We start from the raw sequence: 24,122 nt of genomic DNA, 5'->3' as shown, positions 1-24,122 counted from the left end.
TGTAATACTTACAGAAAAACCTCATTTATGTGTGTTTAATAATCTAATTACCTCTCCTCTAAATACAGTTCACAAGGCCAATGTGGTGTACCTCTAGGCTGGTAAAACTTTTTAAGTATCTAACGAGAATAAATAAGATTGGAATAGCACCTCAAAGAGTTTACAGACAGAAGTTACAAATGTCAGAGTTTACCTGAATACCAAACAAATAATAATAGTAATAATAATAATAATAATAATAATAATAATAAAACAAACAGGAACCAACATGATGCCAAAAGTGACAATCAGCTACTTCTCCTGTGAAGCGATTCCCCTGCTGGTACAATAGAATCACAGCAAATTCATGGACATATAGAATAACTAGATTGGTGTACAAAAAGTTCTACTGAATTTGCATAAAAGTACCTGAATCAATACACAGAACCGGCTACTTGACGCTTTGAAATCACAGCAGTGTCCGTTGAAAACATGTAATCACCTGATTTTCAGTGCTAGTAGTGCTCACATTGTGTTTTTTTTTTGTTGTTGTTTGTTTTATTTTTTTTCTTAAGTCATCTGAAATGCTTTTTTCGTGAGAGGAACCAGTCTAGTCATTCTATTTCGAAACACACGTCCAATCTGCAGCTGGTATGGGGAAGACGGTGAGCTATAGTTGGATTGGCTGAGTATCCATACCTTACTGTGTGATGTAAACAATACCGAGTAAACGTGATTGGCTGATTGAGGAAGTGTTCGCAGGAGCCGACTGCCTCGGCGACGACTTTTGTGCTGCCGTTAGAGTTTTGGTTATGGCTGAGAGACGCGTGATGTGGAGGAGTCCTCACTTTGACAAAGGCGATGGAGTCTGAACGAGGGAAACAAAGAGGGAGAGACAAAAGTTAACAGACAGGAATATGTTTAGTCATCTAATACTATATATCACAGAAAAAAAAACTGTATTTAAAACAAGAAATTAGAAGCATTTATTGTGGGTATGGGTAGTCATCTCTGGCTCCTGCAGATTTATCGACTGCGACAGGATCATATGTTTTTTTGGAAAACAGTGAAGGAGATCATGGGCCTTTATATTTTTCAGATTGTACCTTTATAAAGCTGAGTGTACAAATACTTCAACATAAACTACTTGTGCACTACATTGGAGTAAGGCCCAAACTATGGCTTTGCCTAAACCGTTCAACCATGAAGCCTGTTGTAAACTCTTGCAGGTCACAAGAATCTGCCAGGCTTGTTCACTGGACGACCGCGTGCAAGTCAGGATTTTGTGACATCAATAAATGTCCATCCACTCGTCCGTTGCCGTCCATTTAGAGGTTAGGTTGCGGCTGCACCAGGTTCAGAAGGGAAACCAGACATTCCTCTTCCCAGTGACACTCTCCAGCTATTCCTGAGGGATTCCAAGGCATTCAGGTCAGAGAGGATACTTAATCCCTCCGGCAAACCTGCCATCGTAATAAAATGGTAACTGTGGTCACGGTGAGCTCCGCTTTACTGTCAGAATGCAACAATACAAATCACTGCAGGTTGGTCTTGTGTTAGCAGAGGTTGCTGGTAGGTCGGGGGATTAGATGGGATATTTGAGGAAAAATCGAATGATTACCAAATTCCACATCGATTACCAAATTCAAAGAGTGTACTCTAAAGCTGAGCCAATCCTGGTCGTCGAGGGCCACTATCCTGCCTGTTTTACTTGTTTCTCTGCTCCAACACACCTGATTTGCATCAATGGGTGATTCACAGGCTTCTGCAGAACATGAGGAGGTAATTTAACCACTGAATCAGGTGTGTTGGAGCAGGGAAACAAGTAAAACCTGCAGGATAGTGGCCCTCGAGGACCAGTACTGCCTACCCCTGCTATAGAGGAAGATCATTTCAGTTGCTTGTTTCCAGAAGTTTGTTCTTTTGGTCATAATCCATAGATCATGACAACAGGTGAGGGTTGGAACATAAATGGACCAGCAACTCAAAAGAGTCACTTTCAGCTCAGTTCCATTTTTAACCACGACAGATCGAAGCAAAGCTCTTATTACTGTGGACGAGGCTCTGATCTGTCGGTTCACCCTTCCGCTCCATCCCACCACCACTCGTGCACAAGACTCACTGATACTTGAGCTCCTCCTTGAGGCAGAGACTCACCCCCGACCTGGAGGGAGCATTCAGTTTTTCGGCCTCAAACCTGGAAGAGCTGACTCTGATCACAGCAGCTTCACACTTGGCTGTGAACTCCCCCAGTGCACGTTGACAACCATGACCTGAAGACGCCTATAGCGCAGCACCATCTACAAAACGTAGAAATGAGACATTGAGGTTTCCAATTCAGACTCCCTCTTCAGCACGATTATGTCTTGAGACCCTATCCAGAAACACCACAAGCAGGATCAGGGACAAGCTCAAGTATGTGTTAAGATTTGAATACGGTCTCTTGTTTTGGCTCTACGTGGTCTGGATATGGTTTGGTTCGGTTCTACAGACTCTTGGAACATCGCCCGCAAAATTCCTTGGGAGACAAGCCTCCTTCAGATCCCAAAAACACAACAGCACCGCCAAACTGTCATAACCCCAGTGACATTGAACGGGCCACGATAAAACTCCAATTCAACAGGTGGTGGCATCGAACATGAAACGTATGAAGAAGTCAAATCACGAACAGAGAAAGAAAAACAACACAGACACTTGCTTCGAGGAGGCGCTGCATGAAGACATTTGCTTCTATAAACACAGCACAATCACTGGATGTACATCTACAACTGATTTAATTTCGGATTCAACCCAAATCAAAATGGCAGCCACAGCTAGTCAACATTAGTAAACAGAAAACCAACTCGAACTCAGTGATTTATTATTCAGGAACCGCAAGGACACAATAATTGACTCACATTTCTGGTGAGAAATCATTAAATTTTTGTCTTATTGATTCGTTTTTCTTCTTTTTTCTGAAGCGACAGAGAACAAACCAGTGCATCATAACCACCGAAAAGGATGGAGCGTAAATTTCAGATCCCCCGAGTCAGATGTTGTGGTGCAACTGACCCCAAAATAGTATAAATACATGACCGTGTGCGTCAGAAAGGTCCCACTGGTTTGTGCACGTAGACACAGTTATTTGCGTTCCACTGCAGGCATATTTATCCGCAAATGTAGTCGAAAAAGCTTGATAATGTCTTCCAAAACTCATAAGTATTTTAAAGCATAGTCCGAGATTCACATAGATGGTAATCATCCAGACTCCTGCAGCCTGGGGCTCATGGCGAAGCAACAAAATGAGAATCATCCTGCATATGGCTCGAGATCTGAGTCAGACACAGTCGGTCGTCCACCGCCGTGGACAATTAGCTTGAACTGCCGCTTTATGAGCGTCTGATAATCACGGCCCCGCTGTGAGCAGCGACCGTAGCAGGCAGAAATCACATGCCTTCATTATGCATCTGACAGATGACAGGAAATGATGGGAGAGAGGCAGGAAAGTGACTCGTAACAAGGCTCCAGCTGGACATTGAAATTCGTAGCTGGCCGAAAGAAAAGGCTATTCAAAAAATTAATAAAAATAATCACTGGCACTTAGGAGATGTTACACACTGCTGCCAAAACAGGAAGGAAGTAAAGGCAAATGAAAATGGGTTTTATTTAGAGTTATAAAGTGCGTCACAACGTAAAGGTTCTTGGCAGTAGTTAAACAACATCAACCAAATGCAAACAACTAAACAGGAGTTTGTCTTCGATGTAATACAGATTGATTTATTTCTTTAAATCATAAAAAGGAGCTGAATGGATGGACACAGACTCCATCTTCTGTTGTTACATTCAGCTCTACAGTAATGCAAAGATTTCTATCAAATGTTTGATTGTTTCGTTTCCAATACCAAGTCAGAAACTGACATTTCATGTTTTGTCTCGTCAGCCGAGTGTATTTAGTGAATGTGTAACGCTTAAGGGTCAGCAACACATTCTGCAATAAAGAAAGAAAAAAAGAAAGAAAAAAAAAAGATTCAAAAGATGGGCTGAAAATGTAAAAAAAAAAGAAAAATAAGAAAATGCTTTTCGAAGGAAGATCAAAAGATTTGAATGTTTAGTAGAATTTTATAATGTAAAAGGAAAAGGTGCCGGCCTGTGACAGACAGCGTCAACTAATCCGCCAAAATCTTTTTAAAACCATATGGTAAAGGGATTCGTTTTTGAAAGACTTCTGTAAAGAAGAACTGTTTAATACAGAGTTACATTCACATATACGCCTTATTGTTTAAAAAAAGAAGCCTTCTGCTCATATTGTTCAGAAGCAGCCTCAGCTTTCTGGGCTCTGAGGAAGGTTGGATGGACCATCATGGACCCAACTGTAACCAAACTAATCAATCGGTGTTTTCAGACCACATGGAACCGATTCACAGTCCTTTAAACCATTTGAGGTAGTATGTACTGTTTTTATTTTTGCACTGATGGTTGTTTGTAGTCATTACATTTATCAGGACTTTTTAAATTCCTGTGTAGGTGCTTTTTTTGTCTCAATGGGGACTCTCAATTGGGGATGAGATCAAGCAAACTGACTGTACTTTCAGCACCTGCACTATTAAAACCACTTTCACATCGCTGAAGTAGAAGCTACTTAACTTTTCTCTCATCTGCAATGATAGACAGATCTGTCATATCTGAATGTCTGTAGAGCTCTTTCACGTTCTGCTTTAAAAATCTAACCCTAAGACTCACGACACACAGCTCTAACTACGGAGTCTTCCTTTGTCGTTGGCGGTAAATGTCATGTGCATAAGTTATGTGGCTGAGCTTCCTGTTGGCTTCCAATGTTTCCCTGAAGGTCTAAAAGCAAATAAATAGGTCCTTACAACCGCTTTCAAAGTGGGACTAACAGTCCTCAATCCTACTTGGTTCAAAATCACTTGTTCCACATTGGTTTTTGGAAGACTCTTCCAATGGGCTTCCTATCAAAGACAAAAAGAGAACATCCAAACTCGTAACACGCTCAAAAGCCAGGGTCTTTGATTGCACAGGGTGTCCTTTAAAAACTGCTGCCCAAACCATCAAGGTGGAAGAAGAGGGTGCTTGTAAAGTACTGACCTTAGCTGTCCCCAACAGATAATACATTAAAAATTTTGAAATGACAATAACACCATACTGTATGCCTTCGTTTACTATAAGAATGGGCTAAAACGATGCTTGAAACACCCCGTTGCCTGACAGTCGCATGGTTCGAACGGCTTTCAAGTGTTGCAAGACGGAAAAACAACATTAGCAAATGAGGGAACGAAATGAAAGTGTCCAGCAACAAACAACGTTTACAACTAGAGTCAAGTTGGAGGAGCACAGCGGAAGGAGCCATTTAGATTCATCACAAGACGCTAAAGCGATACTTACCAGCATGAAACTGTCGTAGATTCTCATCAGCTCCTCTGTCCGATACTGTTCCAGCACCACCACCCCCGCCAGCGACGGGTTCTTCGTCCGGGCACAGTCCTCACAGTGCACCACGTAGGTCTTTTTACTGCTGTTCTCGCTGGTCACAAACAGGAGATTAAACACCTCCACCTGCACAAAAGCACAACGCAGGCTCTCACGCTCCCATCGGACTCGGGCTGCATTAGGAGAAACGACTACGGAGCGAGACGAAGAACTCACATCACACTTGTTGCAGTAGTAGGCTGGCTCGTCCTTCACGCGGCTCTGGTAAAATATTTTCTTCCCTGCAGCCATCATCTGGTCTCTGAGAACCTGGATGTGCTTGATGGACTGCAGGAGGCAGTGTCTGAGGGAGACACGGGGACAAAGGAGGTGAACAAAGGGCCCACTCGCTCACGGATTTGTGCGGACACGCGTCTTACTTAATCAGCTTGAAGGTATCCTCGTCGGTGATCTTGATGGTGCGAGCCACGTTCCAAGAAACGTGGATCATGGGAACAATCGACTTCACTTTCTTCACCTCGTTCCACTCGAAGCGCTCCAGGGCGAGCTGATACTGGTACGCTGGGGGGGGGGACAAAAAAACAACACAAACAGTGATGCAGCTGACAGATGGCGGAGCGGTTCTGTCCATCGCGGTTTCTTTGTGGTGACTTACAGTTGAGCGGCCCCACGTTCCAGGCGATGTTGTTGCACCAGCCCACTGCCTGGACCCAGTGAACGGTCCCAGCGTTGATCCACACCAGGTCCCCGGGTCTCTGGATGAAGCGGTAGACAGGGATGTTGGAGCTGTAGAGGTCCTCCAAGACTGGCCACCAGGACCCCGTGAGGTAGTCCACTCCATGCCTGTCAGAGGCCATTAGCAACAAACCCACTTAGTCTAGAAACACAACTCACTGCAACATCTGTAGCTGACTTCAACAAGCTGCTCACTTATCACAGAATTTGTTGATGGCATCCCAGTAGTGTTCGTGGACTGCAAACCATTCACAGTCCCCGGGTCCGATATTGATGTTGACGGAGCAGAAGTTGTTGTTCTCCTGATGACCTGGTGGGAAACGCAAGCTGGTAATTACTCACAGAAGCTTCTAAAATCCCGACTGCAACGTCTGACGAACAAACTGACCTGGCGTGCGGCTGCCTGGTACCTTCATGTAGAGCTGGACGGAGTTCATGCCCAGGATGGTGTGACCCACGAGACTGAGCATGTTGTTGTTGGACTCGACTCGCATGAACGCTGGCAGCTTCAGCAGCTCCTGCAGCTGGGGCTTCCACCTTGTGAAAAAAAAAAAAAAAAAAAAAAAAAAAAAAAAAAAATCAAGGCAAGTCGTGCAGTGAGGAAGGGATTTACAATACGCTCACCTTTTAGGATCGGAAAGATCAATGTTGGTCCCGAATTTAATGATCTTTCCAGCTGTTTTCTGCTCCAGGCTGTGGGAAACATTGACGTGTGAGCTGATTATTGTTTACACAGGTAATCGGGGATTTCTTCACATGGACAGGCAAGGATTTGCATCTAACCTGAGCGTACTGGTGGCATTATCCAGCTGGCCTTTGTTGGAGGCAGCAGCAGTTTCATCCTTACTGTTGGGTAACGTCAGAGCAGCTTTTGAGGTTGCTGATGGTTCTGAGGTCTGCTCTTCTTCCTCCTCACTTTCACTCTCCTTCTCTTCCTGTAACACATAAACATAAGCTTAGCTGACAGCTAAAATGAAGGCAGCATTTTATTAGCAAAGATAATAAACCAGTCGTGTTCAATCCCCGTCCTGGAGGGCCACTATCCTGCATGTTGTACTTGTTTCTCTGCTTTGACGCACCTAATTTAAATGAATGAGTGATTAAAAAGCTTCTGCAGAACTGGACGGCCTGCTGAAGATCAGGGAAACCTCTAAAACCTGCAGGATAGTGGTCTTCCAGGACCAGGATTGGACACCACTGTACTAAAGCAATAAAAAACCCAACAATAGAATGAGTGTTGGGAGGTGGAAATAAAACTCCTTTATTAACATTTTTAATGACTCCATATAAAAGTGAGTGTGTTGTGTGTGTGTGGCATGGGAGACAATCTTTACCTGCAGGCTCTCCTGGAAGCTGGAGGCTTGGTACTGAGCGTATTTGGCAATGGTGGTGTGAGAGCGGCTGCTTTCGCAGGGCCACGTCTGGGACGAGCCATTTGCGTTCCAGTTCTCATCAGCCGGCTGCTGAACCTGAGTCCTCACTTCCACGGCTTGGTCCGAGTTGGCCTCGACCAGAGATTTGGTGGAGAACAGGCCAAGGTCTCGCAAGGAGAGAAAAGACAATTGAGAGCAGAGTTAATTATCGAAGGAGCACGAATGTCTGTGCTCACTTCTTTTATGTTTTCGTTCAGTTCCATTGCAAGATTTCTGAGGGTTTGAGGATTTTAACGCACTCTTAAAAGGCTGCAGACCTGAAACTTTTTAGTTTGTGACTGAAGCCCAAATAGATTTTCACTACAGACCCAGAGTGAGACATAGGTAGATGTGAACAGACATCTAAAGCTGTCAAACACAAACCTCGGTATAAAAATACATTTAAAACGTCAATTCTCTGAACAGCCTGACAGACAACCAGTACTTCTTTCTACTTAACTCCTCATCCAAACTGATATTTGCAGCTTTTACTATCAATGATTGTGACATACAGCCTTTATGCATGTTAATATTTAATTCTATTTAATGTCTGAAAGAAAACATCAAATCAAAACTAAGCCTAAATCACACCAGTAAAATCTGTTTCCTTAATATATCCCTTCTTGCATTTCAGGTTTTACAAAATAGCAATGCATATAGGAGGATGTCCGTGTGGTTAAACTCACTAAGGCGGAGGGAGCCAGCAAGGCCTCGGATGACCGTGACGGCATTTTTGGGATCAGTGCAGAACTGAAGCAGAACTGGAGAGAAGGCGTCCCTCTTGCTCTCCAACTGCAGCAGAAGCAAAGTGCAATCATAAATGTTTGAACACTGCATCAAAATAAACCTGTCTTGTTGAAACCTGTTCTTTACGGTGGCCGACAGGTGCAAACGGCGAAGCAAACCCACAAATGATGCAAAGTCCAAAACACACAAAACAACAAATGCAAAGGAAAAAAAATGCTGTTTCATTTTTATGAAATAATCATGATTTTTTTTTATCAATAACTTCCATGTCTTTGGACCAGGTGATGAAAAATTAACACTGAATTGTTTCATTAGGTGGGTGTATCTTTTTAGTTCAGTCTAATGAAAAAGAATTATTAATTTTTCATCACCTGGTTCAAAGACATGGAAGCTATTAGGAAAAAATGACTAATTTTTCATAAAAATATTATTAAAAATATAAAATGCTTTAAAATCAGATGCAGTTAGGTGTATCTAATTAGTCCAGTCTACTGAAACAATTAAACATTAACTCCTGATCAGCGGTTCACATGATATGGAGGCTATTTAATTTTGGTTTTTCAAGTGTCATTGGTTTGGTAATTTGTTGATGGTCCCTAAGCAAACCACTGTGTTTCGGTTCAGGAGGCATGTAGGTGGGCTGACCGACATCTCGCTGCCAACACAGGCAGGACACACACCGCTGACAACATCCAGTCTCCAAACTGGAGTCCCACTGGTGCTCTGGTGCTTTTCTTTCCTGCTGGTGTTTTGGGTATTTGCAGCGTTTTTTTTCTTTGCATTTGTTGTTTTGGAGTTTGCGTCATTCATGTGTTTGCGGCGCGTTTAGCTGTTGGCCACAGTAGCGCTTGCTTATTTGGTGGCACTTTCTGGCGTTCGGTCGTCGGTTTCAGCTTTTGGTGGGCTTAGGTGACCACAGTGGAGAAGTTTTATTTTTGTAATTATCCAACAATATGAAGTGGCATTTCTTTAATAAAATGTTGTCATATCAAAAACTAAATAATGAGTAAAAAGAAAACATGGAAGGGGGAAAAATAGATGTCCCAAGACGGTCCAAATATTAAGTCCAGGTAACTTTTGCTTCACTTGCTGTGATTGTTTATTACACCTACACCCTTTTTTCCTTTTTTTTAGTGACGCCATGAAACACTGAGAACGAGAACTGGTTTGATTTAAAAAAACTAATGACAGCAGCTAGGAGAAATGTCTTGAAACAAAACAAGACAACTTTGCGTGATTCGTGTAGTAAAGGAAGGCCAAAATGGTGGTCTGACTGATCCACAAGCAGACACCTGATCTGTGTACACTCACATAAATGCTCGGTGTGGGAGGGTTCAGCTTCTCCCGAGGAATTGGGGTGTGAATGGCAATGTTGGGTTTGACGGAGAAGGCAGGGAGCAGGTACGACTCCTTGAATTTCCCCTTCACTTTTGTCCCTCTACGACGAAGAAAGCAGGGGAACAGAAATGCACGAGCGTTAACATCAGCGAACTAAAGTCCTCGAGGAATTTATCGAGGAAATTAAATTATCAAGGAACTAAATTCCTCGATACAAAAGGCATCCGAGTTGTGGGACTCACTTGCATGCGCTGATCACTTCAGTCGCCGTGTTTCCAATGTTGACCTTGGAAAGCGGGATTCTTCGTTCCTCCAGCTCTGATATGTTAAAGGTTTGCCTTCCAGCACTGTCCATCTTAACCAAGATGATCTTTAGCTCCTTACACAAACCCATTGACAAGGCTTTTAGTCTCAGGGGATCCACCGGAGCTTTGGCTGGTTTAATAGCACCTGACTTGGATGTGGTGATTGTTGCAGCTGAGGCCGAGCTTGAGGTGTTGTTGTCTGAGGTTGCCTTATTCTCTAACTCACCGCGCTCTACTTTAAAACCTGTTGCCACGTTTGCATCGGCCCTCCCAGTGTCCAGCTTGACTCTCTTGTTGTCTTTGCCATAGGGGGATTGATTTTCCTGAGGAATCTGGCCCTTCGTGCTGCCCGCGGGAGGTCTGGAGACAACTGGCACTGAGGATGAAACGCCCCTCTTGTCCAAACCCTTCACTTGATTGGCTTTAGTTTTCACCTTCCTCTCTTTTGTCTTTATCTTTGTTTGGATCTCTGCTCCTCTTCCCACATCCTTGGCCTTTTGTTTTCGCTTCCTGTTTGCAGTCGTGTGCCCCGTCTCTTTCCTGTTTTCTCTGTCTTCCTTGGTAGAGACGGTAATGACGCCGGTGAAAGAGGCCCTGTGTGTTGTGGTCACTCTCAGCTCTGCACTCAGTGATCCCTCCAAAAGAGATGACTCTGTTTTCTCCAAGAGGGTCTCAGCAAGCCTCCCTTCTTGGCTCTCCTTTGCGGAACTCTCCGTTTTTTCCGGCTTCTCCTGTATGTTGACAGGCTCTTTCAGATACGACGCACTGTGGAATTTTAGAAGTGAGTTTGAGATGGTGTCAGAGGGCGACTGAGGATTGGACTCGGAGGATGGCGCGGGAGATGATTTGGGGGAGAAATCCTGGTCTTCGCAGTCGTGTATTTGTGGGACTGTTGCAAGAGACGACGAGAACTTCACCGCTCTTGTAGAAGAGCTGCCGAATGGACCGCCTCGACACGAGGCTCTCTGGCTTCCAAGAAAGTTGGCCAGACTCTTGAAGACATCATCCAAACCTGCCTTATGCTGCTGGAACTCTTTGAGAAGTGAGCCAGCACTGGCGTTCACCTCGTCGTCTTCGTCTTCCTTCACGTCTCGTTCGAGTGCACGTGGTGAGTCACAGAATTCAGACGTGCCGCTGCAGGAATTTTCACTGGGTCTATCGAGGCACGGCTCCGTTCCCGTGTCGTCGTTGCTTTCGCTGTCCGCAGGAGGAGGGGAGAAGCACTGGGTGGGGCTGGGCTGCAGGACAGGTCTGCTGATTACACCTTTTTCAAGCTCTCCCTCATCTTCTTCGAGATCTGACACAGGGGAACCCTGCCAGCTGAGCACAGGAGGAGTGTTTGAGTGGTTGTCCCCACTGTCCATCAAATTTCCAAGCACAGCTTCAGGCTGAAGGTCCGGGGCACTGAGAATCCCCCCCTGACTGTCATCTTTGCTGTGGATGGTTTGCTCTAAGGAGCACAAAGTACTGAGCGGTGCTGAGGCTTTACACACGAAGGAGGGGAAGGTACCATTGAAGTTTGGTTTTGGTCCATCTTCTGAAGGAGATGTGGTTTTGCTGGTCTGTTTGGGAATGGAGTAATTAGAAAGAGATGTTTTTGGCTGTTTATTGACTGAGAACTCTGGGGTTCTGCATTTCTTTTTGAGCACCTTATGCGATTTTGACTTTGAACGCTGCGCAGTGCAGCTGGAACGAGCTTTTTTGGGCGGACCACCTGATGTCCTCTCAGCTTGTTCACTCCTCTCCCTGCGCTTGTGTTTCAGGGACGACTGCTTTGGACTGTCTAGGGACACAGACGATGTCTCCACTTTACTGAGTTTGACCTCTCCTGGACACAAGGAAGCAAAGATGGAAGAGAACGTTTCCTTCTTAGCTTTTTTGGATTTCGTACTGAATTTTCTGTCCTTTTTAAACTCTTTATCTCGCTTCCTCTTCTTTTCCCCTAGGCGTTTTTCCTCTTTCTTCCTCTGCCTCTTCCTTTCCTCGTCCTTTCTATTCGCCTTCTCCGCACCACTTTTTCTCTCCTGCTTCAGGGTTTTGTCCCTCTGTTTGTGCTCGGCCTTTTTGAGCTCCTCCTGCTCCTTCTCGGGCTTGTTTGTTCTCGAGTTGGCGAGAGGAGGCGGCCGCGAGCAGGTCTTCCTGCATTTGGACTCTGGAAACCTGGATTTTGTGCCAGAATGGGACGCATGAGTCTTGGCAGATGTCAGGCTAGGTCTCGGAGGGAGACGACTGGGGCTTGCTTGGGTTTTCTGCTGCTCACTTAAGCTGGGGCAACAGGGCTGAATGTCTGAGGAATCCTTTCTGCCACTGGCCTCGGTGTAGGAAAAGGGACTGGAGGGAGCACCTGGACTGCTGGAAGTACAGCCACTGTCTTTTGGATTGCAAAGCGGGGATGAATATGGAGGAGAGTCTGCAACAGAATTCTTGCTGACAGATGGATCCCTTGAGTTGCCTTTTAGATGGTTGTGATGAGTTTCCTGCGGATTCAAAGTTTGGACTTTAGCTCATTTAAAGAACAAAATTATGCTCCGTCTCATGCTTCTAGTAATAACGTACTTTAAAGGTTGCACAAATCATGAAAATCAAGCAGGTTTTTAAAGTGATCGGTCAGTTGAAATGTTCGCCTCTTACTGTGCTTTGTTTGTGGTGATGACCCCAGGAGTCCTTGTCCCCCAGAGGGCGCGGTGGCGCGTTTGGCTGCGGGACTCTCGGGTGGCTTGTGTGCCGCTGATGGTGGTAGTGATGGTTTTGCTGGCTGTAAGGCACACGGGTGTGGTCTGCTGGTGAAGCCGAGATTTTCCGTTCAACCTTCTCTCTGTTACCGTGGTGCGATGGTTTGCTGCCGCAGCTCTGGTTTACAGGTTCTGAGGTACCGGAGTCATGGCCTCCAGCTCGCACTTGAGAGGTTTCCTTCAACATGTCCAAAGTTATACCAGTAGTTAGTCAAGATGTTTTGAGGTACAAATAGTTTTTACTTGCAATAGTTTTTACTTTACTTTACTTTGCAGTTATCAGGAAAAGAAAGCCCACGCTCTTTAAGTTTTAGGGTTTTATGTATCAGGACCTAAAAAAGACACCGTAAGTGCACCAAAAACACAACAAATCCCACCATGTCATTGTTTATTAAACAAGAATAATGAAACAATGGAAAGGTTGAATTTTGGCCCACTCTTTTTTACAACCTTGCTTCAGATCATTAAAGTTTAAAGGCATTTATTTCTGCTTAGCTCTCTTGAGGTCCCCCGACAGCATTTCAACGATTTCAATGAATCTGGACTTTGACTAGACCATTGCAACACTTTGATTATTTATTTATTTTTTATTATTAATCAGCTGTTCTGTTGTAAATCAAATGCTGTGTTTGGGATCTTTGTCCTTTTTTTATGATCCCGTTTAATCCCAGCTTTAAGGTATTATCTCACAACGGAGTCTCCAGAACGTTTTGCACCGTTTGCGGTGGTCCTGTCGCTTGAGTTTTGAACATTTTGCACAAATTTTCTCTCAAAAATAGCCCCAGAGCTGACGCGGGCATCCTAAACTCATCTCAAGTGACGGAAAGCATTCACGGCCAATGTCCAGGTCTAAAAACCACGCTGATAATAAATAATAATAATAATAATAATAATAATAAAAGGGGGGAAAAAAACTGGGCCAAATCAGCCTGTCTTCATTTCATAAGCGTACTTCAGCAGATTAAATCTTAAAGGTGTGGGCAGCTGCCGAGGAGGGCATGATGAAAGCGGAGGTGGACAACAAAATAACGTGCACAACTAAGAATGCGGTTTTATAACGTGAACCTATTCTGGGATTTGCAAAAACTGGCTACTCTGAATGCGTCTTACTAGTCACTTGGTCGCAAACTTCCTGTATTCGGAGAGACTGCGACAGAAAATTTGACTATTTTCTTTCGTCGCAGTCCAGTGAGACAGCTAACTACCTTTAGCTGTGGGACAGGTGGCCTCCTATTTGACTGTAGAATCCTTTGATCTAAAGAGAAGTTCATGGTTGTCTCTATAACTGCAAAGTACCCAGCTCCTGTAGCTGCCAAACAAGCCCAAAAGTGGCATGAGGTGTCAGCTTTTCTATTTTGGCTTCATTTTTGTTAAATGACACAAAAGAAGCTGTCGCATGTTTTTGTACAGCTGAGGTCAGATTTGAATAACTTTAAAACTTGGTACAAAGGCTAGATAACATTTATTATGTCCTGATGCATAAAACCCTACAGTTGAAAGAGGGTCTCTAACGATTGTGTGAGCTTACCTGTTGCTGTGTTGCTGAGGTCCTGTATTCAGAGTGGTAGCAAGGACCCGCCCTGTCTTGGTTGCACCGGTGGTGGCTGGGGGACGACGGGGCATGGGCGGGTAGAGGCAAATGCCTCGATCCGGGATGAGATGGCTGCAGAGGCAATAAATAGATTTGCCGGTACATGACTGGATTTCACCAACAGGTGGTGCCGTTTCACATAAACGCACAGATGAGGACAGATTTCCCCCAAACCAGACAGTGTTTGCTGTTACCTGATCAGGCCCGATGTCCCTTTTCCTCTTCGCTGGACACCCATTCCTAGGAGACAGATGGTGCTGTGGGGGTGGGCTGTGATGGTGTCGCTGGTGGAGGGCCGGCCGTTTCCAGGGTCCTGGTCTGTTGTTTATCATTCTGCCTGTGAAGTTCCTGTGGCGGTCGGAGGCGGCCCATCTATCCGGAGGGGGCTGCAGTTCCCTGTTGTTGTTGCTGCGATTCAGACGAGGATCCCCATGCTGGCAAAAAGAAAGGAACAGTTAACAAACAATGCATGGCTCTCTCCAGTCGACGGTTCTCACCAGATTGTCGCTGACATTGTTCTGCCAGTCTACATAGCGCTGTCCGGGTCTTGGTAGGTAACCGTTGGCACCTCCTTGGTTGCTGAACGAGCGCGTGGTGTTGGGATGCCAGTTCTGGGCCTGAAACTGCTGCTCTTTACCATCCCAGTGGCGGAATAGCTGTCGATGTCCCTTTGGCATGCCTTTGTCCTGGACATGACTGACTGTTCTGTCCCCTCTAGGAAGAGACAAACAAAAAAAAAAATCTCCTAACTCAGCAACTATTGTTTCAGACACTGATTCAACACAGTTCTGCCACAAATGAGACTTCTGCCCACACTCATTAAAGCATCACATCCGCACGCAATCTTTGAAAGTGGTTTCAGTAACACGTATGCTACAGCTCTTCATGCTGATCAGTACTACACAATCAGAACTGTTTTAGTCCAGGGTGTGATGGGAACATTCTGCTTCCCTCACCTATTATAAAGACGACCTGATAGGGAATGATGGGACTGGTTGCGCCCTTCTTGGCATCTGTAGAAAAGAACAGACAGAAAATCAATCAATCCAGTTTGCTGTGATGTAGTTTATTTGAGGTTATAAGAATAAACATTTAGGAACTCTGACCCTTCTGGCAGTGGCTACAAGTAAGACTGATGGCAGACAGACTTGTTTTTATTCTCCTTTTCCAAGTTTTTTGGGACCGTCTATGTTGTGTGTTCGAACGTCTCAGTTAAGGGTGCGTCTCTGCAGATAGTGAATTTAGAAATCCTCAAAAGCAAGACGCTCACAAAACCCACTAAACCCCGAAAAAAGGGGAACCTAAAATTTATTTTCCCTCCCCTTTAACTGAGCTGGCCTCAGCTGCTGCAGCTAAACAGTAGCTCCGCTGAAGCTGCAGCTGAGGATGTTACGGTCTCATTTATCGGTCCTCTGCTTGCTCAGAGACTGCACATTGAGTTCATTCTCACAGCTGCAGCCGAAATAAGAGCGACTAATGAATATGCTCATCAGAGTTTCGGTTAAATCAGACAGCCCCGTAAAGTGATACTTACTGTTTCTTGTTTCAGCCTAAAAAAAAACCAAAAAAACCAAAACTAAAGCCTGAGTCGGATGAGTTTAGAAGGAAGAGTTTAAACGTGTGTTGCTAAGCTCCGGTGTGTTATCCTTAAAGGAGTAATGCGGAACAATGGGGTTGGGATGCTTCTGAGCAGGCAACAAAAGTAGTGAAAAAAAGCCAAATCAGGATGTTTATGTGAGGGAGAGACACTGTAACTAAATCTGTGCTTGCTAGTTCTAAGTACACACTAATGTGGCTGAACAGGGCACCCTGTTTGCACTCATATGACATGATTGCTGTGTAAAAAATTACAAATAGCGATCTATCCAATGTGCAGTCGACTGTGTCCTGCATCATGACGTCCCCTACCTAACTCTGTGACATCTTCACCTGCTGATGTGTGCTTTCAAACAGGGTGTTGTCGAGGAACAAGTGCCCACCAGTCCCACCTCGGAAAAACATGCAAATGCTCTATTATTTTTGAATACTGTGACGGCAATATCAGTTGTGATTAGTAATGACCCGATTAAGATTTTTGTTTTTGCGTTTTTAAAACCCAGGCTTGCATATTACATGCCACAAGTATATTTAAGTCATTAAAATCAACGCCATCATGTGCTTGGCACGTCTGCACTATAGTAAAGAAAACCTACGGTCATGTTGTTCCTCAAGAAGTTTCTATTATCAGCGAGGAAAAAAAAAAGTAGAGCTTTTTTTATTCAGCTCAGGTAGCGCTGGGAGCTTAGGATGTATCCTGGCTCCAACAGCTTCAAAAAAAAAAAAAAAAAGGGTTGCAAGTAGCTGCTGAGCTGCTCTTGTTTTGCATTTTAAAACACTGCCAGACCGCAGACGTGCTGGCACAATACATCACAACGTCTTACAGCACGGCTGCTGTAAAACCAGAGGAGCTGAGTGTGGTCAGTTACTCCCATACTGACCAATGAAAAACGCCTTAATTGGGACCCTGATCCGATACTTGCGATTGGCTCAGGACATCCCCAATTGTGGTAAACCCACATTTTCCTCACTCCTCTGTCATCATAACACTCACAACCATCCCCATGCTTCTATAGCGTCTCAGCCTCTGTCATCTAAATTGGCTGTGGGCATTTAGGGCAATGCGGGTCCATATGATTGCCAAATATATCACTGGCACGCATTTAGTGTCTGTGATTTATTGCAATCCTTTGTTATATTGATATTACAGGAATTTATATTGCAATTACAATAAAATGTCAATCAACTATGCTAGGGTCGGGCAGGAATACAGTTACAGAGAGTACAAAGGGTATCAAAAGAGCTACGTTACTACTTTGAATACAGTCTTTAAATTAGTCTGGTGTGAATTTATTTCCAGCTGTGTGCAATAAGTTTAAATTGCAGTTTGGGTATGGAAAGCGTCCATCATGTAAACTCTTCTTCTGCTGCCACGCCTGCTGTGTCGGGGTATTACTTTCCCTGCCGAGACACCTACTGTTTAGGAAGGGGGCTACAGAGAATAAACAGCTTGGCTGCTCTATGCCCCCTGCGTGACCTCTTCATTTCGCAGCCAGATGAAATGGCTTTAACGTACCTTTACCTCTTCGAAATGGTTGCCATTCTAGGCGGGGGGTAATACCGTACGCCGGGGTATAACTGGTGGAAAGTTTAATGGTATTAAAAATAGATACCGCCCTGTTATATCTTGTGCAGCCTTGGTCCTGCCTTGAATGCTCAACGTGATCAGCACAGACATGAGAAGAACTTTACTACACCCACCGTGGACCGAATACTGTCCTGTTATTAGGAAAAGACTGAACTTGAGAAGCATGAGCATTCTTTGAGAGTGTTGTGACGACGTTGCTGACCTTGGTGCGTTGTTCCAGGGGCGACCGTTTACAGGCGCCCATGGTCCTCTGTTAGGCCCTCCAGCTGGATAGGAGTCCCATGTGTTACGGCCAGAGTAGAGCTCTGCTGGGTGATACATACAGCCTGCAACACACATGTTTCCTGATCAGTTCGGTGTGGACGCTTTATCATCTCAGAATAGACATATAACTAAAATAGAACTGAATAAAATAAAATAAAATAAACTGAAGGGTGCCAATACAGATGCTGCCCAAGCTTCCAACATACAACAAGCAACAATCTGGGATTAACTTTTGGAATCATCTAAACTGATAAAATGCCTATGTGTTGATGTAAAAAAACTGCATAAGAAGGGTAAAGAGAACCAAAAGAAATGTCAAAGATGCTTCCAGTGGCTCATCAGTCACCATGATAACCACACACCTGTGTTTCACTCCTAACAAAACCGACAGAAATGCTGAGCAGAAAGTCAACCTCATTGTGCAAAACCTATAAATTATGTTGAAACAATGTCCGTGACTACAAGTGGCAAACGTGTTTGATCATCACATATGTACCCTTTAATGTGTCTATAGTGCTTTATATAGGAGATGTGATAAGCTAAAAGTAAGTCTCAGATACAATGGAGGTCTACGGAAGCTCGGGTGTGCATTCTGGAGGATTTCGAGGTAAATCCATCAGTTCTACAGCAGTGAGTTACACACTTTGGGTGAACAAAGTCAAAAAATGCCTCCAGTTTGATGTATAAACCGTATCTGAAGTGTAATGGCTGTGGAAACAAGAGTTCGCAAGCATTTTGGAGAGCTTAGACATCTCAGAAATTGTGATGCCATTCCACTTTAAGTTGAACCTTCCGTGTTAAAGTTTCCAAAAATGCCAACACTTAAACTGGAGTTGTGTGAAATCTGTTAAAGATTTTAAAACACTAGTTCAGTCACATAAGGTCCAACTGCATTGGCACCCTTATTTAACAACATATGCAGAACACAGTTGTCAGTTTCAAAACCTAAATCATAACCAATGCAATAAGAGTTCTGCTTTTATTATCTTATAGAGATTATTTCGACTATATAATGTTTAACGAGGTTGAACATAAGGTTTAAATGGCATTTCCTGTACTTATTAGCACTGCTAATCTTTCTTGTGCGAAACGCATTTCTCTGAAAACAGAAAGGGCACAGAAACAAGACCAAATCTTCTGTGGTTACCAGTCTTGGTCTGTGTTGGGAAGGCCCTCCGCTTCTCACTTGAGAGCAAAGAGGCGACCTGTAGACAAAACACACGTTTGAGAAAACCATCAGGCACACGTGAGACAGAAACAGAGAAGTGTGCGTCTTGAAACGAGGTTCATGCGAAGCCTAATTGTTGGATGTAATCTAAAATGGGCTTTCGATCCCGTGGGTCAGTGACTGTGGCTGTGATCCACAGCACAAGTGTTATTCTGTGCGCTGCAGGAACACTGGCCTGCCATAATGCTGCGTTTTCTGCTGGACTATATCTGTTCAGTGGTTGTATCATCGGTCTGTGAACTCGGTCTCTCTCTCTAATCACAGCTTCCCAGCAGATACCACAGCCAGTGGCCATCCAGTGACAAAGAAAGGCCAAGAACCATAGCAACCTCACTTTATGTACAACGAGAGGAAAAAAACAAACAAACATGTGGTTTTAGTATTTTTCTCTGCCTTCTCTTCAAACCTATTACTTACCAGTAGGTCTAAAAAGTAAAATGGCTAATAACAATTCTTTTGCTTGTATTTACAATACTGTACATTTTATTAATTTATGACAGATGTGCAGCAAATCAACAACAGAGATAATGTGTCAGAGCTTTTCGCTGCCATTTCTGAAGCTCCATACTTATGTTTTACTATCTGACCTAAAAACACACAGTAGTTCAAATCTTTTGAAGTGGGGTTCTGTGGAAGTATTATGAATGGTCACTGTCTTACCTGCTCTTTGATTGGCCTCAGTTTGAAAAACTAGTTTAACTCTGACAGGACTGATGAGCGAACAGCGAGTCTGAGCGGGGTCAAACACAGGTTGCGGGTCCATCATAGGGCCACATAAAAACAAACACCCGTTCACCCTCTCACTCACACCTGGGGACAACTTAAAGGTACTAATTAACCTAACATGTATGTTTTTGGTCTGTAGGAGGAAACCAGAGTACCCGGAGACCCACACATCCATGCAAACTCCACCCAGAAAGTCCAGAGGCAAACCTGCAACCTTCTTGCTGGCAAGCGACAGCTCTAACCACTGCCCCACCATCCCGCTGGGAACAGCATTTCATAAACATTGACACACTTACACTGACATTGTTGCATTACACGGTTATTTCAGAAGAGGCACCAAAAACGCCACAGCTAGCTGCTGTTATTTGCCCTTTCTAATAACCAGTGAATTTTATGTAAATAACCACGCGGAAATGAATAACTATTGCTTGCATGAATTGCTATGAAATTTTGGAGGTTGGAGTTGTTTCCCATTCCTGCTTGAACTAGTCGTTAGCTCGTCGATCCGGTCAGAATTAAACTATTTCTCCAACCTGAAGTCAGTCAAAGAGCTATCCGCTGCAGGTAGGATATTAACTGTTCATAATATTTTCACAGAACCCCACTTTAAAAGATCTGAACTATCATTTGAAGTGCAGCAATGTCATGAGGGATAGTTTCTTCCCAAAGAAGCATTAATGTGTACCAGTACTAGAGCAGACGTTAAACTGTGTGTGCATCAAGTTTTACTTTCAATTTCTGAACATAATTGGATTTCCTAACTTTATTTTTAAACCTTTGCTCCCTTTTTGAAAGAAAAAAAAAAAATGCTACTTAGAGTATACTGTGTTTCCATTAAGGTGTCTTGTGCTGAAAAGAAGACGGCTGATCGTGCGATAAGTTGCACTACTACACGCTCCCCGCAGCTATTTATAACTTGTATGAAGAACGGCCGTGGAACATAGCACCACTTCCCTCGTGGTGCGTTACGTTCTACAATATGTTTGCTCCACGGGTTTGTTTGTGGTCTGGCTGCTGCAGCTGCTCTATATTAACCTTTCAGCGAGCGAGTGCTGAATGAAACGAAGCAGGCAGCTTCTCTGAGGGTCCAACCAGTTGCTAGAGCAACGAAAACCAGACGGCTCTTCCTGCTGCAGCTTTAGGCTCTGTTTTTTTTTTTTTTTTCTTTTGGGGCTCGGCTGCTAAATTCAAATGTATACTTTGAGAAAACAAGAGCGGACACAATGGGGCTATAATTGCATGCAGAGTTGCAGTAGGACAATGCTACGGAGTGTAATCTTCGGATCGGCTCTGTGGAATGACCCCTTTAATTCTCAAGTGTTCCTGTAAAATTTGAGTTTCTTTTGATTGTCTTTTGAATGCTGGAATCACCTCTTCATGAGTGCGCTCCACAGCCCCCTTTGACTGGACTCATGCCTGCAGAACTTTTTAGGTAGTTGTGCTGAAAAGGGGGCAAATTGACATCAATGTCCCACTGTCGCCGGCTCTGAATTGTGACAAAGAAGTCCACTGTGGGCTTAACTCCAGCCATTTTACCCGTAAACTATGCTGGACTGTGGGTGTGTGCACTTTTTACAGTCGGTTCAGACAAAGCGTTGCAGTTGCTGCTCGTGGAGCCCAGAGCTGCCTGGATTTCTGAGCAGGACTGCACAGACAGCAGATAGACCATCTGTTGTCAACCCCCCCCCGCCCCGCTGTTGCACGGCTGGAGCACACACTTTTGTTACGGTGTTGTCGGTCGGAGCCGTCAGTCAGCAGCAGCTTAAATTCGACTCCGTGGCAGGAACGGCTCCGTGCGCCCAATATCAAACTCATCTGTGCAGGGGTTAATTCAAGACATCTGGAATTCCGCCCGAAGGCGAAATGATGTCACGTGCAGAATGGGTTAAGTTGCTGCTGGACTAACTTTCCAGTGGGGCAACCTTTAGGAAGGAGCCTGCAGCTCAAACAGTCTAACGCGAAGGGACATAATGCAAAAACTCTTCCTGTAACAGGATCATTACTTTGAGACAGTCTAGAATGGGAGATATTTGACCCAGAGCTTGTTTAAGAATGAACTGTTTGTATTTTCATGCAGGTGATTACCAAGTTAAAGGTGCTGCAGGATTTCTCCCTCCCTCCTGTCACCGAACAGCCACTAAGTCACTAAGTCCTGCTGCTATGTGGATATAGGAGCAATTTATTAAGGGCGCCAATGGCCATTTATACTCCTTGCAGCTTTGAAAAAAGAAGGAAAAAACATTCAAAACGAACATCAAAATGTGTGGCTCGATTGGAAATAGCGTGCAGTGACTTTTGGTAGCGGTACACTGCACGACAAGGACAAGAATTCTGAGAAATTTCCCCAAACGAGTGAGAAAACTCAGTCGCCTGTGGAGCACTGTAGCTCAGAAACACTTCCCAGGAGAAGCATCGTTCGAGGTTCAGACGGGTCACAGAAAGGTGGCCTTTTTGCACGACCGAGCTGGCTTTTCGATCCCTTTAATGGTTTTCGCGCAACCGCGGCTTAGGTTTTTAGGCTTTTTGGAGATTCTTTTAACGAAATGGTCACGGCTGATGACGTCACACACTGTTTCAAGTTCCCTTGACTTTCCTTTTTAAAAAAAATTTTTTTTGCAAACAAACCTTTCTCACTACCAAAGTGCTTTTTAATTACACATTCAAATGTAGGCAGTTTGTCTCCGTTCACCCTGCGAGTCCCTCACTGCTGTAGGACTTCTGGTTTCCCCTCCAGTCCTCTCAGAGTGCAGGGAGTGCACGGCCAAGCTTCCACAGACTTCAGTTATATTTTTAACTTGTTATGGATCCCACATAAAAACACTGCAGTGACACTAAGATTCTCGTGCAACCATCAGAGTCCTTTTAGTTTGCGCTCCGTCTTTTAAGAGTCCTATCAGGGAGTGACAGACACGAACACGTGGTAACCATGGTGACCACAAGGCAGCTATATCCTGGTCCTCTCTGCACCGTCTTGTACAGTTTACACATCAAAACGCTGGCAATTTGGGGCAGCAGCTGCATCTCTTTAGGAAACGTTCTGTGCGTGCACCCCCTTCGGTTAATCTTACCTTGCAGCGAACAGTGCGAGGGGAAGGGGAGACGGGCTTTCTGGTCCTGATTTGACGCTGCTCTCAGTCAGGAATAGTAAGCCAGCAGACCTGAGCAGTCTTGAAATCCCTTTAAATAGCTGCTAGCTGCCAAAGAGGAAAAAAAACAAACAAAAAAAAACAAACAACACAGACACACATAGGAGAGAAGTGTGAGGAAATACCAAAGCCAGTTGGTGCACAGATGTACAGGACAGGAAGGTTTTATTGTCTCAAATCGAAAGAAGCCCCCCCTCCACACACACCACCACCACCTCAGGTACAGCTCATTCTTTATCTCCTTCTATCTACATCTTTCTAACAACATCTGCACTGTAACAAAAGTGACCGCTGCAGACAAAGAAGGAGGCTGAAACGTGCACACATCGAGAGGCTTACGGGCACTTTTTTTTATTTCCTTCCTTTTTTTTTTTCTTTCTACCTGCTCCCCCCCCCTCTTTCCTCGTGGCCCTGCTTCACTGCTTCCCTGCTTGTTCCAACAAGGCGCCCTCTTTTATCTTGACACCCAATATCCTAGCCTCTTGCTTTCTCTTCCAGGCAATGTGCACGGCTCTGCCCGTGCCTCACCCTCCCTTCCCTCTGCACGCCATGTCTCCGTCGCCCTGGCAACCGATGATATCATTTAGTCCAGAGCTGGGAGGAAGGCCTCCAGTGAGGAGGGGAGTGTTTGCATTTTGTGTGCGATTTTGACACGGGCAAGGGAGGAAGGTAGGGTTTGGAGCTGGAGAGCCGGGGTTTTAAACTTTTCTTCTTCTGCTTCTTCTATTTTTTTTTTTTTTAATGCCAGCAGCATTAATGCAACAGCTCTGACCGATGAATATTAACTGGGCTGCAAGGGGCTGCAAACTTTGCAAGCAGTGTCACATCAGAACCACCGTCTTCGTGCATATCTAAGCAAGCTGCAGTAAAACCACTGCAGATGTGCATCTCTATGTGCGTGTGTGTGTGTGCATGTAAGGACACCACTCCTATACCATAAAAGGCAGGAGAGGCTGCAACAGACCAGACCAGACCAGACCAGTCTCTGGTGGCTCCCAGTTAGCTCGCACAAGCAGCAGAGACGTAAGGAGATCAGACCGAGGAGGGGGATTTGTGAAGCAACAAGGCACAGGCAGACTGGACCGAGAGAGAGAGAGAGAAACCGGACAGGAAACCCACCCTGCATGCACGATTTTTTTTTTTTAAATCAGACACAGCTCTGAAATAGCCTCAAATTCACACCGAGAGAGAAAGAGAGAGAGAGAGAGTGGATGTACAGTCAGAGCCGAATATCAATCACATTTTCTAAAAATAACATCCCCGCAGCCCCGCTTTTGCCTCGGCTCACTCAATCGCCCCCCCCCCCCC

General features: G+C 44.6%; 1 protein-coding gene across 3 annotated transcripts in view; it reads right to left on the bottom strand.

The window, feature by feature from the left end:
- kdm6bb (lysine (K)-specific demethylase 6B, b) overlaps window positions 1–24,122 on the bottom strand; it is a 25,523-nt gene continuing 1,401 nt past the window's right edge. For 2 of the 3 annotated variants that reach the window (XM_017412576.3, XM_017412577.3), the window contains exons 2-22: window positions 22,737–22,862; window positions 18,862–18,919; window positions 17,653–17,776; window positions 15,223–15,279; window positions 14,779–14,980; window positions 14,461–14,700; window positions 14,204–14,338; window positions 12,575–12,853; window positions 9,881–12,420; window positions 9,612–9,738; window positions 8,240–8,345; window positions 7,476–7,681; window positions 6,925–7,076; window positions 6,766–6,834; window positions 6,530–6,678; window positions 6,337–6,451; window positions 6,062–6,249; window positions 5,826–5,967; window positions 5,623–5,749; window positions 5,362–5,532; window positions 1–847 (exon numbers count right to left, since the gene is read on the bottom strand). In XM_017412576.3, the coding sequence (XP_017268065.1) occupies window positions 824–847; window positions 5,362–5,532; window positions 5,623–5,749; window positions 5,826–5,967; window positions 6,062–6,249; window positions 6,337–6,451; window positions 6,530–6,678; window positions 6,766–6,834; window positions 6,925–7,076; window positions 7,476–7,681; window positions 8,240–8,345; window positions 9,612–9,738; window positions 9,881–12,420; window positions 12,575–12,853; window positions 14,204–14,338; window positions 14,461–14,700; window positions 14,779–14,980; window positions 15,223–15,279; window positions 17,653–17,771 (5,148 nt within the window). In that variant the 5' untranslated portion in view covers window positions 17,772–17,776; window positions 18,862–18,919; window positions 22,737–22,862 and the 3' untranslated portion in view covers window positions 1–823. The remainder of the gene's footprint in view (window positions 848–5,361; window positions 5,533–5,622; window positions 5,750–5,825; window positions 5,968–6,061; window positions 6,250–6,336; window positions 6,452–6,529; window positions 6,679–6,765; window positions 6,835–6,924; window positions 7,077–7,475; window positions 7,682–8,239; window positions 8,346–9,611; window positions 9,739–9,880; window positions 12,421–12,574; window positions 12,854–14,203; window positions 14,339–14,460; window positions 14,701–14,778; window positions 14,981–15,222; window positions 15,280–17,652; window positions 17,777–18,861; window positions 18,920–22,736; window positions 22,863–24,122) is intronic. The other variant, XM_017412578.3, reaches the window with a different exon arrangement.

Source organism: Kryptolebias marmoratus, linkage group LG13 (genome assembly GCF_001649575.2).
Source record: "Kryptolebias marmoratus isolate JLee-2015 linkage group LG13, ASM164957v2, whole genome shotgun sequence".
NCBI lineage: Eukaryota > Metazoa > Chordata > Actinopteri > Cyprinodontiformes > Rivulidae > Kryptolebias > Kryptolebias marmoratus.
The sequence above is the reverse complement of the archived record's forward strand: the minus strand, read 5'-3'. Positions and strand labels throughout refer to the sequence as shown.